General features: G+C 45.3%; 1 protein-coding gene across 1 annotated transcript; it reads left to right on the forward strand.

The window, feature by feature from the left end:
* The first annotated feature begins 1,252 nt into the window (after positions 1-1,252).
* Positions 1,253-10,057, forward strand: lrit3b (leucine-rich repeat, immunoglobulin-like and transmembrane domains 3b). The gene is made up of 4 exons (XM_035417310.1): positions 1,253-1,583; positions 2,961-3,427; positions 6,386-6,691; positions 7,487-10,057. Exons 1-4 carry the CDS (start codon positions 1,474-1,476, stop codon positions 8,530-8,532), a joined length of 1,929 nt encoding a protein of 642 aa, XP_035273201.1. The 5' UTR covers positions 1,253-1,473; the 3' UTR covers positions 8,533-10,057.
* Positions 10,058-14,571: the final 4,514 nt, after the last annotated feature.

The raw sequence follows: 14,571 nt of genomic DNA on the forward strand, positions 1-14,571 counted from the left end.
TACTCCCTCCAGTTCCCCACAGAGAATCTTTGTGACTCTCTGTGTGCAAAAACAACAAGCTATACAAATAAAATGTAATTTGACTGTGACAACAGACCTCTTTCAGTTATGAGAGAAGATTATTAGAAAATAAATGGGTTAAGACATGTAACCTGCACTACTGTGGTACTCTTTTTAATGAGTCACTGTCTTTATATTATTTTTTGGGTTGGATAAGCTAAGTTCTTTACATTTTGCATGTCAAAGCAAGAATAAAAACCTTCCAGAGCTCCCACCTGTTTCCTGACTTCAATGTTACACAACACAACATCAATAAAGGCCCCTCTGTCCCATTTAAGATTTGCAAATGCACAAAATATTAACTGTGACAATGTTGTAGGGGTGCGACGTGTAACCTCTGGGGTCAGAAAAGGGTCTCGTGTAAGACGGTTGCCCTTTGACCTTTCAGCAGAAAGTGTTCACCTGTGTTCATGGCTGTTTGCAGGTGTGCTGGTTTCCATGGATTTTTGCAGCATGAATCTTATGCAGTGGCTGCATTTTACTTTTTTTTTTCCTTCCTGGGTTTAAACAGATTTTTGTGAAGATGGATAATGAAGGACTTATCTGCAACAGAGAAATTTAGTGAATTGAATTGCCGTTACATCACTAATGGACAGTGATGGGATGGCATAGGTATATCCAGCTGATTGTTTTGAAACTTGTGGCCGTCTTGGTATGGCTGGCATGCTGATTTGTGCCAAAATTGTGCAGGTGAAATAACTGTTAATGGTGGACACTTTTGATGCTCTCAAGGATGTTCAGTGGATGTTTCAAAATGTGCCTGGTTTTTGACACAAAGTATTTCAAAGGTAACTTCGTTACAGTGGCCATTGCTTTGTAATTGGTAAAATTACAAGGATTGTTTCGTTGCTACTCAAGACTTAGTTGACATCACCCACGGGGTATTTCATGAAGCAGGATTGCTGAGCTGGATAACTGCGCTGAGTAAAACCCGGAACAACTCTTTTTTTAGTTTTGTCCATGTTCCACATTTTGGAGGGTTCCGAGTTTTACTCAGTGCATCTGTCCAACTAACTCAGTAAGCCTGCCTTGTGAAAAAGATTCAGAATTTTTGGTGATTTCAAGGTAGAAAAATGAATAAATATGAACCCGCCACCTTGTGGTTCTGCAACGCTAGAGCGAATACCATTGTAATATAGGTATATAGCGGCACCTAGTGGACATATCTCTGTTCCTCCCATCAAGGTGCACGATCGCTCTAGCTTTAGTGTTGGTAAATGTGCCGAGAGCCGAAGGGTTAATTCCTAACACTGCATGTCCTGCCAGCACTCAACTCCATAATCCCGGCTAATCTGTGCTGCATCTTCCATGGCGGAACTCTGTTTGTACGGGATAACGCATTCTTCTGTTTTTTCTAATGATACTTTTGTGCTCCCGATGAACTGCGGTCGTTACCGGCCTGTTCTCTGAATTATGTATCGCCTTCTTTATGTATTACTGTGCTGTCTGCGCGTAGTACACTGCTTTTGCCCCTCGCAGTGCACCTGCGTTTTACACAGTCGGAGCGACGGGACGGGGAGCAGGTAGGCTACTTCTTTTTGACTTAAAAAAAAAAAAATATATATTTTTACTGAATATTACGTCTTCTTCTAACTGTGAGTCTTTTCCTTGTTTCTCAAACGTACTTTTGTCCATAGTTTTAACGTGATCACAGAACTAGCTACTACTGTATGGATTGTGATGACAGGATTTAGGATAGATTAACATTGTGATATAATCATTTCCCGTTATGTTACCAGTAGTCGCAGTTATGGTGGTACCAGACACGGTACGCGCGCGGACTACGTGTTTACAGTACCATACGACCATGTTGCGTTAAGAGCACACCAGCTCTAATCTGGCATAACAACATTATATTAGAAGAAACAGCAACACCTGTTTTGTGGCTGTGTCAAAAATAGCTGGTGATAATCCGTATTTTTTTAACAACCGGATGAGACGCTTTCATTGTAAACAAACATTTGTTTAGCCTGTATTTTTTTCCCAGGTGTTCTCATAAACATTTCATTTTCATATTCTTGATGCTTCAAGTTTAGAAGTAATCAAAACAAGCCTTAATGACAACAATATAAGCCAAACGTTCTGTAAAAGCTCAAACATTTTAAAAGCATGACTAGATTACAGTGCTGGGTGAATTCATTTATATTTTATTTGATTGGCTTTTGGGCTTTTTAGAATGACCTGCAAGTATATTGGCAACAAAAATATCACCCGGAAAACCAACCGCACGGTAAATAAACAGGTGATACATCACCGCTTTTCTTCTGGGGCATTCGTCATTAACCGATTTAGCAGTCACCTACTAAATATTCCCCTAACTATTCATGTCGCACACATTAACTAGGCAGTTGATTTTTATCGACAGGAAAGCTGAATGCGCAACAGCGCAGTTGATTCTCGCGCTTCCTGTTGTGTTGTCTGGCTCAAACGGCGTTACCTGTGCGGCGTTATAGTAACTGCAGGCCTTGTAAACCGATCTAATGCACTTATGTGCTTTGGTATGTAAGTCGCTCTATATAAGGGCATCAGGTAAGTGAATGTCATGCCATGTAGCATAGCGTGATGTATTGGTTATCCATACAAAGAAAGTGCAGCAGTTGGTGATACAAACCACATTTGTCTTTAGCTAATGTCGAATTTTTAATTAAGCAGGCTTCTTCCAAGTCTTGTTCTTAAATCTTTAGCCAGTCTGCGTGCAAGCTTGCAACATCAGCCGGTGGACTTTTCCTTTGAATTTATTTGTGCTGTTTGCCAATAATAAATGAAGTTTGTCATTGTGCTGATTTGATCACCCGTTTTCTTGTTGAAAAAAAAATCTTAACCCTGTGTCAACAATGCATGGCATCGTCCCGTCCTATAACACCCCCCCCCCCCCCCCAAAATACCCTGCCCCCAAACAGATCAGTGCTGTGCAATGACCCGGACATGTCGGACATCCCCACAAACGTCCCGGTGGACACCGTCAAACTGCGCGTGGAGAAGACGGCCATTCGCCGGATCCCCACCGAGGCGTTCTACTACCTGGCGGAGCTGCGCTACCTGTGGGTCACCTACAACTCGGTGACGACCGTGGACGCCGGAAGCTTCTACAACCTGAAGGGCCTGCGCGAGCTCCGGCTCGACGGGAACGTGCTGTCGCTCTTCCCCTGGGAGTCGCTGCGGGAGACCCCGTCCCTGCGCACGCTGGACCTGCACAACAACCGGCTCACCAGCGTCCCCGCGGAGGCCGCCTCGTACCTGCGCAACGTCACCTACCTGGACCTCTCCAGCAACAAGCTGACCACCCTGCCCTCCGACCTCATGGACATATGGCCCCCCTTCTCCGGGGCGGTCCGGAGCGCCAGCTACTCGCAGAGGGTGGTGCTGGGTACGTAGCTCTTCAAGGGGCGTGGGACTCCCGCTGCATTCTGGGTTAAGGTTGTCAGACATGAGCTGATGGAGGTGTGGGCTGCTGTTCCGGCTGAATTTTATTTTTGTGTGTGTGTGGTGTGTGTGCGTGTGCGTGTGCGTGTGCGCATGTGCGTGGGCATGTGTGTGTGTGGGTGTGTGTGTCATAATTCAGCACAGTGGTATGGGTATGGGTTCCACTCAGGTTCCGGCGGTTCCTTGACAGATTTCTCCTGGACGGGGCGTGGCGGAGCGCTCGCGGACTGATGGCGGAACCTGTTCTGAATAGATTAGCAGAGGATTTCGGCACTAAAAAAAAAAGAAGAAGCGGTGGGGTCACAGATTAGCCCAGGCCCCAGAGGCTCATGGGAAATCCTTCCCCCCACTGCAACTTCCAGCTGGTGCAAAACCTCAGACCCCAGACCTCAAAGGAGGCCAGGCTCTCCCTGTCAGGGAAGTGATGATATTATAATCTGCGATTGGAATCATTGTCTACTTGATGTGGACAAATACTTCTGTAGTAGAAATCCTGTTAGATCTACCTGAGAAACATACAGGACAGGTGAGAAACTTCAGTTTGAATATTGGGGGTGGTTGAGAACTGCAGTACTCTAGGGGGGTCCAGGGTCATACACCCCCCCCCCCCCCCCCCCCCCGAAGAACTTTTTTTTAAAGAACAGCTGTGCAGAAGGGTGGGAAATACTTCACTACTGATCAGTTCGTATATCTCAATAACAACATGAAATCCCCATCTTTATTATATGAAATTATTTTTCTCATCATCATGTTATATCTTGAGGGAGGTTATTTGGCTTGTTTTGTAATGTTGGGGGCACGGGGGGATTTAGGGCTGGGTCCCCTTTCCCCTGTCCCCTTCATAAATTATGCCCTTGCCTGCCATCACCCATTTCACAGCACAGAAAATATCATCACACCAGCAGAAAGAAAGTCTGAGGACAAAGCTTGTAAAACTTTCCAGTACAAAATGGCTGATGAGCAGTCCTATATGATTTCAACTGATTAAGTAGACTAATACAGTGTGCAACCACTGTCCATAATTTTGAGTAAATCCAATGATTCATTTTTTTAGTTCACCTAGCTCAAGGGTACAATGGCAGTACTGCCACCTGGAAATTGATTCTGCTTTAAATAGCCCACTGGGTAGTGAAATCGTAATTCCAAAATGAAATCCGGAGATCTGGAGATTTGGAATGGAGACAGAGAAACGGCATCTTTATTGCTGTCGTATGACTAATGCGCATAACCCGCTACTCCACGATATTTTCAGCTCCCCAGCCTAAGCTAACACCTCTGTTTGTCTTGTTTTTATTTATTTATTTTGCTGTAGTTTTTTTCGGTTACATGTTGTGGTGGGACGGCTTCCTTGCTTGGGGCGCTGGATTATCCGGATTTGCCTAGCTGTAGTAGGAATCTGCTGCCACCTGCGTTTGTGACGCTGTAGGCCAAGTCCCTGACAGGCCTCGTGCCAAAGGTGTAGACGAAGCGCTGATCTTTCTTGCATTTCAAACTGATTAGCGTCTTCATCGGCTGCTCCAGTTACAGCACGCAAATGTGGCAGCAATCTGTGTGACTTAAAAAAAAAAAGAGATAGGCAACATTTCCTTTAAAATATAACACAGGCTAATACAAAACACTGCTAAGCAAGGAAGGCTTTTTACAAATTGCTTATTTTTCTGGGAAAAGTAACAGGTCTATCATGAAAAGAACAGAAATCTTTCTTTTTTGACGTAGTCGAGATATTTCATTTACGTGCGCACATCTCATGTCCAGAAATGAAATTTCCGTAGTCACACACATAAATTACAATTGAAAGTGACAACCAGTAGCTGAGGTTACGTAAAATTAAAATAAAATCTTCTAGGGGGGAAATGTTTTCCAAAATATTTTTAGTCATTACAATATATTATTTAAGATACTGTATTACCATACGCCCCCCTCTCTTTCTCCCAATGGACTGTCCGCCAATCCACAGGTTAGGCTACGTGGTGACGTATAGCAGTATACCTCAGTTCACGTTCACCTAGGCCTATCGTTTTATGTGGAAAATTGGCAAACAAACTGTTGGGCGCTTTAAACCGAAAAAGATTAAACAAAAGACAACGTTTCCTACGGTTGCAAGGTGTGTCCATTTAAAGTGTTCTTTAAAACTGTTAGGTCTACGGGTGGAAAAAGAAACCGAGTGGGAAAGTCGGTATAGATGGCAGAAGTAGACACAGTCGCTCCTGAAACGGATTAATCGTAGCCTACATGCGGCATCTCTCCAATCTGTCATTGCTTTTTCATGAACTTCAGTAATGTCAAGGAGACATTTTAAGAGGATGATGAAGTACCCGGTGCATCGAGCTAAAACAAACAAATAAACAAACAAGACAAAAACAACATTTTGATGTCTTTGCAACTGACAACAAGTGTGTTTTGGTAAGTAGGACTTTTCTCCAAAAGCAGTAAATGTACGTGCTAGCATTATGTCAAGAGGACTGGAAATAATGTATTATTTTGACACTTAAATGTTATGTAAACATTAAGAGATTGGCAGGTTTATTGGGTTTGACCCTTGGGCCCTTGACTTAAAAAACCCCAGAAAAGGCTAAACGTGCTACTTGTGACAATAGTTTCAACACAGCAGTGGCTACACATCTATGCTGTCAACGGAAATATTGGGAAAAAAAAAAAAGAATTCCATGGGTAATTTTCAGAAGACACACCTCTGTAAAAAAACAAATTATGCAGTTCCTTCTATGTCAATTTTAACGTCCAGTTTTCACGTCTTTTTTGGTCGGAGGGCAAGTTCGTTCATTTGAATTTGTTGGAAGAAAGTCAGTTGATGAGGGAGATCTAAGATTTGATGCCCTCTCATTGGCTGCTGTCTTCATCGCTTCATGGTTAATGTATGACCGTTGACCCGCCCACCTCCCAGGCGTTCAGGACAACCCCTGGTTCTGCGACTGTCGGATCTCCAAGCTGATGGAGCTGTCCAAGATGGCGGAGCCGTCGGTGGTGCTCCTGGACCAGCTGCTGGTCTGCAGCGGGCCGGAGAACCTCGCGGGCGTGCCCTTCCAGCTGGCCGAGCTGGACCAGTGCCTCAAGCCCACGGTCATGACCTCCGCCACCAAGGTCACCTCCGACCTGGGCAGCAACGTCCTGCTGCGCTGCGACGCCACCGGCTACCCCACCCCGACCCTCGCCTGGACCAAGATCGACGGCCCGCCCATCAACGGCACAGGTACTGCCATTAGGAAAAGGGGGAGTGGGGGGGGGGTCGGAGTCTCACACAGAAAGTCATGGGGGGGGGTTCACACTGAAAGCCTTGAAGGAGATGGGGCGGGGGGGGGGGGGGTCAAAGCACCCCTTTGGGTTCTGTTTTGGATCACTTTCACCCAGACATGTGGAGAGAGGGGGGGGGCTCTCGGTACCTGAGTACCTGCCCCTTTTGCCCCAAGTGACCAATGTGCCCCTTTGATTTGATACAAATAGTAACATATGGGTATTGTTATTGTTGCCATCATTCATTTTCATTTATTTATTTTGGTCAAATATATTCTTTACCATAACTGGGGGGTTGTAAAACAGTTCCTATAGGTTGATGTGTCCCTTTCTTTACTTTGAGCACCTGCCCCTCAAAATGTCTCTGCATGGCCTTGCTGAAACTCAGCGAGACTTTGAATTGCGTTAGAAATCCCTTTAACGTGTGGAGTACTGTATACAGAAACATCTGGTGAATGGCGTTCTTTTTGTGAAACGGCCCCAGTCCTTTGTCCTTACATACGTAATCCTGCACATCCCTTTAAGTGAGCCTAGTCAGTAATCAGTAAAGCTTTATTGATTATCAGATGCGTTTAAAAGCTCGGACATAGTTCCCGTCCCATATGTTTACTGCTGTAGGTCCACTGGAGAGCCAGTCTGTGTGTCCTCACCTTGTCAGCCAATCACAAGCTGCCCACGGGTGTCACATTTCTTTTTCTTTTTTTTTTTTTTGTTTCTTGTTTTTAAATTTAAAAAAAATAAATTTTCCCCAAAGTGGTGGAGGAGACCCCTGGAGAGGGCAGGCGGTGGTCCATCATCAGTCTTAACGGGGTCCTGTTCCGAGACGCGGGGCGGTACCGCTGCAAAGCCAAAAACGTGGCGGGAACATCCGAGGCGTCCATCACCCTGTTGGTCATGGGCTTGGGCTCCACCACCCCGCCCCAGCTGAAGGAATCCAGCCAATCCGCCGCGGCCAGCCAGTCGTCAACCGACTCCGTCCTGGTGACCGCCGTCGCCACAGCAACGGCAACGGCAACGGCAACGGCGACCGCGCCGCCCCCCAGCACGGCGACGCCGGCGGCGGCCACCCCCACCCCCACCCTGCCACCGGTCCCCACCAAGCAGGGCCAGCAGGGGGTGCCGACGGGCCGGCCACAACCGAGCCGCACGGGCCGGAGGCCGGTGGCGGCAGACAGCGGGAGGAACGCCACGGCGGAGGGACCCGCCAAGGCCGCCATCCGGGGCATCCGGGCGACGGAGGAGACGGCGGAGAGCGTGGCGCTGCTGTGGGCCGCGGACAAGGCGTGGGGCGACGCCCAGCTGACCGTGGTGTACTCCCCCTACCAGGAGAAGGACAAGCAGACGGCCACCGTCCCGGCTGCCTCCGGGAGGCTGGTCCTCACCGGGCTGAAGTCCGGGAGGAAGTACATGGCCTGCCTGATCGCCAGAGGGGGGCAGTCGCGCAAGGACCAGTGCGTCACCTTCTCCACCTTGGAAGGGGAGCAGCGGCCCAATGTGGCGCTCCTGGTCATCAGCGGCCTGGCCTGCACCCTGGTCTTGCCCCTTATTGGCTTCCTGCTGTACAAGATCATCTGCCTCTGCTGCCAGAAGGGCGGCAGCCCCGCCAACCACGACCAGGACACCTACGTCAAATTCGAGACTCTGTCTCTGAAGCAGAGGACCATGGGAAATGCGGGCAATGACCTGTGGACGCGGAGGCAGACTCAGGAGTCGGAGAGAATGCTGCTGTTCTCCAGGTCCAGCATTGACTCCCAGATGACCTACAAGAGCGACAGCTCCAGGTCTGAGTACCTGTGTTAGCTCTTAACAGACTGCCTCAGGTGTGAATACCTGTGCTAGCTCTGAGCGATGGTTTCAGGTCTGAGTACCTGTGTTAGCTCTGAGCTTTGGTTCCAGGTCTCTGAGACGCAGCTGAGTACCTGTGTTAGCTCATAACAGACTGCTCCAGGTCAGTGTACCTGTGCTAGCTCTGAGTGGTGGTTTCAGGTCTGAGTACCTGCGTTAGCTCTGAGCGATGGTTCCAGGTCTCTGAGACACAGCTTCAGGTGTGAATACCTGTGTTATCTCTGAGTGATGGTTTCAGGTCTGAGTACCTATGTTAGCTCTCAGTGATGGTTTCAGGTCTGAGTACCTGCGGTAGCTCTGAGCGATGGTTCCAGGTCTCTGAGACACAGCTTCAGGTGTGAATACCTGTGTTAACTCTGAGTGATGGTTTCAGGTCTGAGCACCTATGTTAGCTCTCAGTGATGGTTCCAGGTCTGAGTACCTGTGTTAGCTCTGAGCGATATTTCCAGGTGTGAGTACCTGTGAGACACAGCTCCAGGTGTGGGTACCTGTGAGACACAGCTCCAGGTGTGAGTACCTGCGTTAGCTCAGAGAGACAGATCCAGGTCCCAATCTCAGTTCCAGCTCTTCTAAAGTACTTGCCAGTCGGCAGGGGCATTGTAAGGGTTTGGGATTTTGGTTTAAGTGTCTCGTTTCCAGTATACTGGAGTCATAATTATTCTGTTGCTCAGGGTAACTTAACTCGCCACGAGAAATTAATAATTAAAAACTATTAATTTTGCTATTCAACCACTTTTATCATTCAAGCATATTATTGCCTTATTATTATTATTCGTAGTAGTAGTAAAGTCACTTTTATTTAAAATTAATTTATGGATTATTTTGCAAGTAACAGAAATGTGTATACCTAATAATAATTCAATTCAAATGTTTCAATTTCAGTGACAATTTCGCAGTGACACTGTTAAATATACAAAACCTTGAATATTACCATATATACCATATGACGACACATGGGCTTTGTGATAGTTGTACAATGATGCTGATGCTGATGATGCTGATGTTTGTGGTTTTGCGTGACACTCCCAGTTACTGTGAGATGCTGATAATAGCATGACCTCCTCTCCTTTCCGGGAGGTGGAGAGATGATTTGTCGACAGGGTTGACTGCACTGTTCTAAGTGCCACCGTTTTGCTGTGATTTATAAATTCCTGTTTTTTTTTTTTACTGAATGTGTTTCTTCTGCCTTCCGATTGGCTGTTCTTCATGTAGATTCTGATGCACGAGTTACTCAAACTCGATCACAAAGAAAAACAATTTAATTTTCATTAAAACAAACGTAGAGTGGTGCAAATTTCAAAGCCTAGCCAAACATATTCATTCACAGATGTGGTTAGATCAGATTCACAAATTTAGGTTGGATTGATGTTTTTATTATTTTATGTGTATTAGTTTAATATTTTCTGTGATATCATTAATCACTTCATTGCGTGTTGAATGGATTTTGTTTATGTGTAAATGTGCGAGACACGGATTTATAATGCTCATTAAACCTTTCTTTTTCATAAACTATAAGTATCACATATTTTTTAATTTTGTTGCTTGTTTCTAGTCTGACAAATCTGTCATTGAAAAGTCCATAGAAAATGGTCTGTGATAATCCATACCTATTGCACTAGAAAGCCTGCAATGGTCATGAGTCCATTGTGCTATAATATAAGTAATCTCCTGGATTAGGCATTTAGCCAAGGTCCTAATCTCAGTTTAAAGATCTGTAGACGTCCGACCATGTTGACTGAAAGGAGTGGGCCTCTGGTCCTCAGTTTTCCGAGGTTGTTGGAGAGGTTCAAATTGAATGTACTGTCCTAATTATATTGTATGTCAATGAATGCAGCTGATTATGAAGTTAATTCTCCTCGCGTGGTTTCTGGAATCTGAACTGGTTCTTGGGTTTTAAGGCGCAAACAAAAGCCAGTGACCCTGTGGCTCTCCTGGGCTTAGAGTGAGAAGGGGCTTCTGTGGCATTTTGGCAAAATCTCAAATCTGACTACCAGCCTGTCCATTTGATCATCTTTCAAGTTCATTTGTTTGGCCTCCCTCTTTGCCCTAACTGATTTGAACGTTACAGCACAAAATGGCTAACAGCTATGCAACATAGGCTGGTGAAAAAAAAAAAAATTAAATTAAAGCTAACACAAGGTACAATGGACTCAAATAGGTTCTCCCTGTTGGTAGTATTGATTATTCAGCTACATATTTACTTGATTGATTAAATAAAATAAATTGATCGAGAGCAAATACCTTGCCAATACCGTGGCACAACACTTGATTGAATGATCTAGGCTGTCCGGCATCTGCTGCTTTTCAGAACCCTGGTGCTGGACAGCGACTGTAGCCTTTACCGCGGAGCGCTGAACCCTTTTAGCACTACTTTGTAATAATAGCATGATCCCTTAATCCTGGCAGCGCGGAGCGGGTAGCTATCCCAGACCTGGACGAGCGCAAAAAGCCTTTTGTCCCGGAGTCACGTGGCCGAACGGTTTGGCCAAGGGGTTTTTTTTTTTTTTTTAATGAGGAAATTCGGAGAACCTGGAGAACGTGTTTTTGCTTGAGTTCGTTTAGCCCTGTAATTGATCCAATTATACAATTAGGCGTTCAGATGGAGGGAAATCCAGCAGCACTTGACCGAGAGGCCGTACCTAAGATGGACCGCTTGCATGTTGATTTTTTACAAAATACTTGCCTTTAATCTGTGGTTTTTCTTGACTTACGCTGTTTAGGTGCACACTACAATGTCCACACTGTAGTGGTGTGCTAACCCAAACAAAACATAAGTCTAATTAAGATAATATAACAAACAACATCTATATTTATTTTATTTATGTATATTATTTAAAAATGATATTATTTCTCCATCGGTCTACGGGCTGCACCCCACGGGCTACTCAGTCACATGATGTGCAGACATTCTCACCTTTTATTGATTGGATTGGCCTCCCCTGACATCACGCAAATCTTTCAGAGAGCTTAAGGGGCATGCACGTTTAACTGCCGCTTCAGTCCTTTAGGCCACGGACACAACCTGCCTCAGCACTATTATTAGAAACAGTCGCACAGGCTTCTCTCCAGATCTGTAAAAAAAACACGTCTATACCCTGTTTGTTTCGATGCAAAACAACAGACTATGGTTTATAAAGTCAGGTTTGTAAATACATTTTAAAAAATTCATGCAAAAATGAATATATCATATATTATCATATGGTATACATTTAATTTGATAGCCATGTGTTATTTGAAGCGTTAATACTATTCAACGGGGCTTACTGGAATGTTGGTTAATTAGATTTTTGCTTTCTGCTGTTTTGTTCTTTTCGATGCTACTGTCACCTGTTCAATTACAAAGACTGCATTTGACTTTTTTTTTTTTTTTTTGCTGCTGCTGTCTGCAGCTCCAAAACATCGCCACTAGAGGGCACAAGTGTTCTACAGCTGCCTAAACACTAACATACGGTGGGTTCCTGGACACAAGCATGTGTGTATGTATATGTGTGTGTATGTATGTTTATATGTATTTGCGTATTTATATGTGTGTGTATTGTATTTATGTACATAATCTATAAACAGGATTCCAGTCAAGTAGGTGAAAAATCTTCAAACCTAAAGTTGGAGCTATTGCTTGTTTTCAGAAAAGCTTTCAACATCAAAGATTTGCACGGTTGAGCTTTTATTTGAAATAGTCTCCTTAAGGAACTTCAAATTTAGATTCTAAAATATAAACCTGACAGGTTAGTAATACAAGTGTCAATTGAGAGGCCACACTTATTCCTGTTCCTAAAAAAAACTGCACCTGAGATTTAGAGATTACGAAAGTGCAGTAAGGGTGACCTGCCCTGACACCGAAGATATTCCAACAGAGGGAGAAAAGCAAAACAAGTCACCATGTCAGAAGCACCATCTGTCCACCCCCAGGTCCACAGGAAACGGTGTATAGATTTCCTGTGCACCAGGAAGGAGAGCATTAGCGTTTACAGAGGGCATTGCACTTTGAATTCAGCCGTTTGGCAGTAATACAGGAATTGTGGTGGGGTGGGGGGCAGGTAACATGAGAGAGCCCACCTGGGAGGGCGCGGGTCCTCCGAAGATCACCGTAGCTTCTGCCCGCTTTCCCCCCCCGTCCCACCGGCGCAGCTGTCCTTATTTGGCGGGTTTGGCGGGTCTGTCGGGTCTGGCGGGGCGGAGAGAGAGGCGCAGGAGAGGGCCTAAACAGACTAGCGGGGCATTAGCCGCACACTCAAAGGCTTTGCGCTGATCCTCGGGGGGTCACCGAACAGCCTACCCTAGCCCCCCCCCCCCCCCCCCCCGACCCGGGGAGAACATTCCGTGCGCCAAAGCCGCGGTGGGCTTAGGGGCGGCTCACGCGCCTCTTTAAGGGGTCGACACATATGGCGAGAGCTCCTGCTCATCGATAACCCCCCCCCACCCCCCAATCCCCCCCCCCACCCCCCCAATCCCCCCCTCCACCCCGCCCCTTCAACCCCCGGTGGTCTCGTTCAATACCTTGATGGCATCGCCTTTTGTGAGACTGAGATGTTGTGAGATGGAGGGGATTAAGACCCAGGCTGTGGAAAACACAACTTTATTGCTCCTGGTCACCTGTCGGCCTATGTGAGGCTTTAATAGCCTGGAAACAGTGCAGTGCTGATTTTTATTATGGGCACTGCCTGTTTTTTTAATGGGCTGCAATGGGCTTCTATCTAAAACGGGGTCTACGGCACGGACCCCCTAGGAGAGAATGCTGGGTACGGGTGACTTTTTCTCCCCCCTTAAAATTTGCAAGAAATTCAGGCCCCTGGGAACCAGGCAAGTTGAATTATTGAATTATTATCAGCATCATGAATGCCCCTGATGGATCGATTAAGTGCAGAGTGACAGCACTCCCCCGTGGCTCTCCAGGGCCGGGGTTTCAGACTCCTGACTGGAAAACTGAACTGGTTTTCTGCAACAGGAAGTGGACTTACTCACGGTCTGCGCATGGCAATGCATTGGGAAAATTTCATCTGGCACAACTTCTTCCCAATAATCTTTGTAATCCATAGGGCTGTCGCTCACTTCGGCCTGCTTTAAAAATCAACATTTGTCACTAATTTTGTGTTACAGTTTGGCAAGTTAACTTTTGTTAAAAGTTAACTAACGTGATTGTGACAATCCAAATGTGAGGAAATATCACTCCGTTTTTTAGTCCAAGTAGATAACAGATAAAGGACAAACATTGTTTGAATCCATCTGTGATACTCAGTGCACCACCCCTGGTGTTATGCCTCATGTCCAGAAGGTGGCGATAGTTGACAATAAAGAGATAAATTCTGGTCAGCGCTTTAATCTCCCAGCAATATCTATTTAAAAACCTTTTCTTCCTCCATCAGATTTGTATGGTGCTCACTGAGCTGTGCTATAGGCTTCATGAATGTAGGCTATATTTTCCTAGTGCTTAAAGTCCAAAGACAACCTTGATAATTCTAATTCCTACAATCAATAAAAAAACACAAGTTTTACAGTGAAAACTGTGCTTACTATCCATGCGACTGAATTGAGATGCTAACATTAGATACAAAATGTATCATTGCTATCTCTTAAACCTGTAAAGAGGGTAGAACATTTCAAGTTTAATTTAGTCCATACTTCCTAATCAAATCTAGCCATAGCCATGATCACTGTGGATTTAAATCCAATTAAATCCCTCTGCACATTATTTTAGGCTACGTGCACGTTTTATGGATAATATGGATTAACTGTAATTTATTGGAAATGCGCTTGAAAAATAAGACAGTACTTTATGTGCAGGTCTCATGAGTGGCCTAAATAACCTTGCCAGTTTTGCAACTGACTACCATGTCTTGAAATCACCAACAGAGCCAACAAAGATTTGTTAGTTGGTTTTTAATAAGGGATCTGTTTAAAGTGTATGGGTATGTTTTGTCATTAAGTGCACAGAAGAGTATTGTAAGTATTTATGTGAACCTGGATTGTGGACAAATCCTTAGATATCATTCAGTA

This window comes from Anguilla anguilla, chromosome 5, assembly GCF_013347855.1.
Source record: "Anguilla anguilla isolate fAngAng1 chromosome 5, fAngAng1.pri, whole genome shotgun sequence".
In the NCBI taxonomy this organism is placed as follows: domain Eukaryota; kingdom Metazoa; phylum Chordata; class Actinopteri; order Anguilliformes; family Anguillidae; genus Anguilla; species Anguilla anguilla.